Consider the following 2,499-nt stretch of genomic DNA (forward strand, 5'->3'; position numbering starts at 1 on the left):
TCTAACTTTGCAAGCATAACAATGATATGACAGCAAAACCACGGTGTAACTTGGAAAATCCCATGTGTATTATTACGCACTAAGAACTATCATGCATATTTATGCATAACCCTAAAAACACTTATGCATAATTATGCATAATTATGCATAACCCTAAAAACACTTATGCATAATTATGCATAATTATGCATAACCCTGAGAACAGTTATGCATAATTATGCATAACCCTAGCAAGCCTTATGAACAATTATGCATAACTGTTTGAAGAATTATGCATAACCCTTGACCATTATGCATAATTATGCATAACCTTCAAAACCTTATGCATAATTATGCATAATTATGCATAATTATGCATAATGTTGCAACTTTAGATTATTCCCCAGGGGGCAATCGATGGTGGCTACGTATTTCTTACATCATTTTTACCTATAGTTTGCAATTTTAGCCCATCAGGGTGTAAGGTGGCTGAGATATGGGAGGCCAGTCCGGAATTAAACTGGAAGTCCGGAATTAAACTGGAGGCTGTTCCTGATGAAGATGACAGACGGTCATCGAAATGTCGGCTCATAAAAATAAATGGTTGTGATCAAAGAACTTTGCTATTCATTCGTTTACCAACCTGATGAAATTATTTACTGACAACTGAGAGCTGTTCCACTGAGTACTGTACCTTTTCTTTGAACATGGAGCACTTGAGGGAGAAGTAGCCCAGCAGGTCCACAAACTGAGCTGCCTTCCTGCCGTAGGAGGGGAGATGTGGCCAGACTCCCCACATCAGGTCCAGCAGCAGGTTCTGTCCTTCTGTATTACCGTAACTGGGGAGAAACAGGTACATGTATGTCAGGATTCACAACACACTTTGTCACGGGTACCATAGGAAAAATTTGGTTTAAATCTGGACATTTCTATCATCTCTATACAAGTCATACATGTACTATTATCTTATAAATCAAATTAATAACTAAATAGTTTATATAATAATCTATTCCAAACTTTACAATTATAATTATTTTATTTTAGATATTTTACAGGTCCAAATAGGCTCTTGGAGCCAAGAGACTGCAGGTACATGTACATGTAATACATGTAGCATGAAACTTCATCTGAGTTGGTAAAATACGTCAATGAGAATTAACTGTTCTCCAAACTTAGCTCAGTCTTCATCAGCTGTCTGACCAGAAAGTCAACAACATAGTACTATCTATTGGGAGTAATTTTGCGTATGAATATGAAAATGTACACTGTCAGTGAGAATAATAGAGTTGATAGGTCTATATACATTGTAAAATGCACTCGTATTTCCCGGCAGTTGTAAGATGGAAACAGGAACACTAGAATTATATTGCCTGCCTTTATTTGGTGGTCGGCTTGATGTTGCATCAAACAAACTTGAGTTGACGGAAAAAAATTTAAGGCAGGCTAGAGCACTGACTTAACACAAATGCCCTCCAGTTACTGTACTTCAACTGAAACATGAAGTATAACAGTCAGTGGTAATAGACAAGTCCCTATACAAACCTGAAGATGCTCAATAACAACAAGTGTGCCTGCCAACGCACTGATGTGGAGTTGGAGTGAAGCAGGAAGCAGTGGATGAAGCGCTCCCATAAAGCACTGTCTGCTATGGCCAGGAGCTGCTGTACAATAGACTGGCACATCTGCTGTCCTTCATTCACAGGATCATCCATACCTGAACACACAAGGTACAGAATACATGTATTACATACAACTAGTACACACATCTTACACACAAGGTACAGCATATTACACACAAGGTACACACATATTACACAGAAGGTACACACACAAGGTACAGACATCTTACACACAAGGTACAGACATCTTACACACAAGTTGCACACATCTTACACACAAGGTACTCACATCTTACACACAAGGTACACACATCTTACACACAAGGTACACACATCTTACACACAAGGTACACACATCTTACACACAAGGTACACACATCTTACACACAAGGTACACACATCTTACACACAAGGTACACAAATCTTACACACAAGGTACACACATCTTACACACAAGGTACACACATCTTACACACAAGGTACATGTTGTTGTTGTTGGCATCCTTTCATCTCGAAAGACGATGGAGTGTGCGCCGTGGATCAGGATGTCTTCATGCATCGCCTGCTGTGGCTGAAGAGGCCGATCCTGGAGCGGCATACTTTGCCACAGTTGACACAGGTGAAATCGTCTGGTTGCGTGCAGGTTTGTGCTGGTCTCTGTCGTCTACGCTGTCTTCTCTCCTCCCACTGTTCTTCTCTCCTCTTCTCACTGGTTTCTTCACAAGGTACATGTACACATACAATGTACATATACATGTATCTTACATACAAGGTACATACATCTTACACACAAGGTACACATACATGTATCTTACACACAGGGTACACACATCTTACACACAAGGTACACATATCTTACACACAGGGTACACACATCTTACACACAATACACATACATCTT

The 2,499-nt window shown here is 39.7% G+C and overlaps 1 protein-coding gene across 1 annotated transcript; it reads right to left on the reverse strand.

Annotated features, from left to right (window-relative positions):
• Positions 1-673: 673 nt before the first annotated feature.
• Positions 674-2,196, reverse strand: LOC109465515 (E3 ubiquitin-protein ligase UBR4-like; the record flags this gene model as incomplete). The annotated part of the gene is made up of 3 exons (XM_019762872.1): positions 2,082-2,196; positions 1,522-1,693; positions 674-818 (listed from the first exon to the last, which is right to left on the reverse strand). Coding segments are annotated over exons 1-3 (432 nt in total), but the record flags the coding sequence as incomplete, so codon positions are not given.
• Positions 2,197-2,499: the final 303 nt, after the last annotated feature.

The sequence above is a fragment of the Branchiostoma belcheri genome, unplaced genomic scaffold (assembly GCF_001625305.1).
Source record: "Branchiostoma belcheri isolate BF01 breed outbred unplaced genomic scaffold, Haploidv18h27 scaffold1519, whole genome shotgun sequence".
In the NCBI taxonomy this organism is placed as follows: domain Eukaryota; kingdom Metazoa; phylum Chordata; class Leptocardii; order Amphioxiformes; family Branchiostomatidae; genus Branchiostoma; species Branchiostoma belcheri.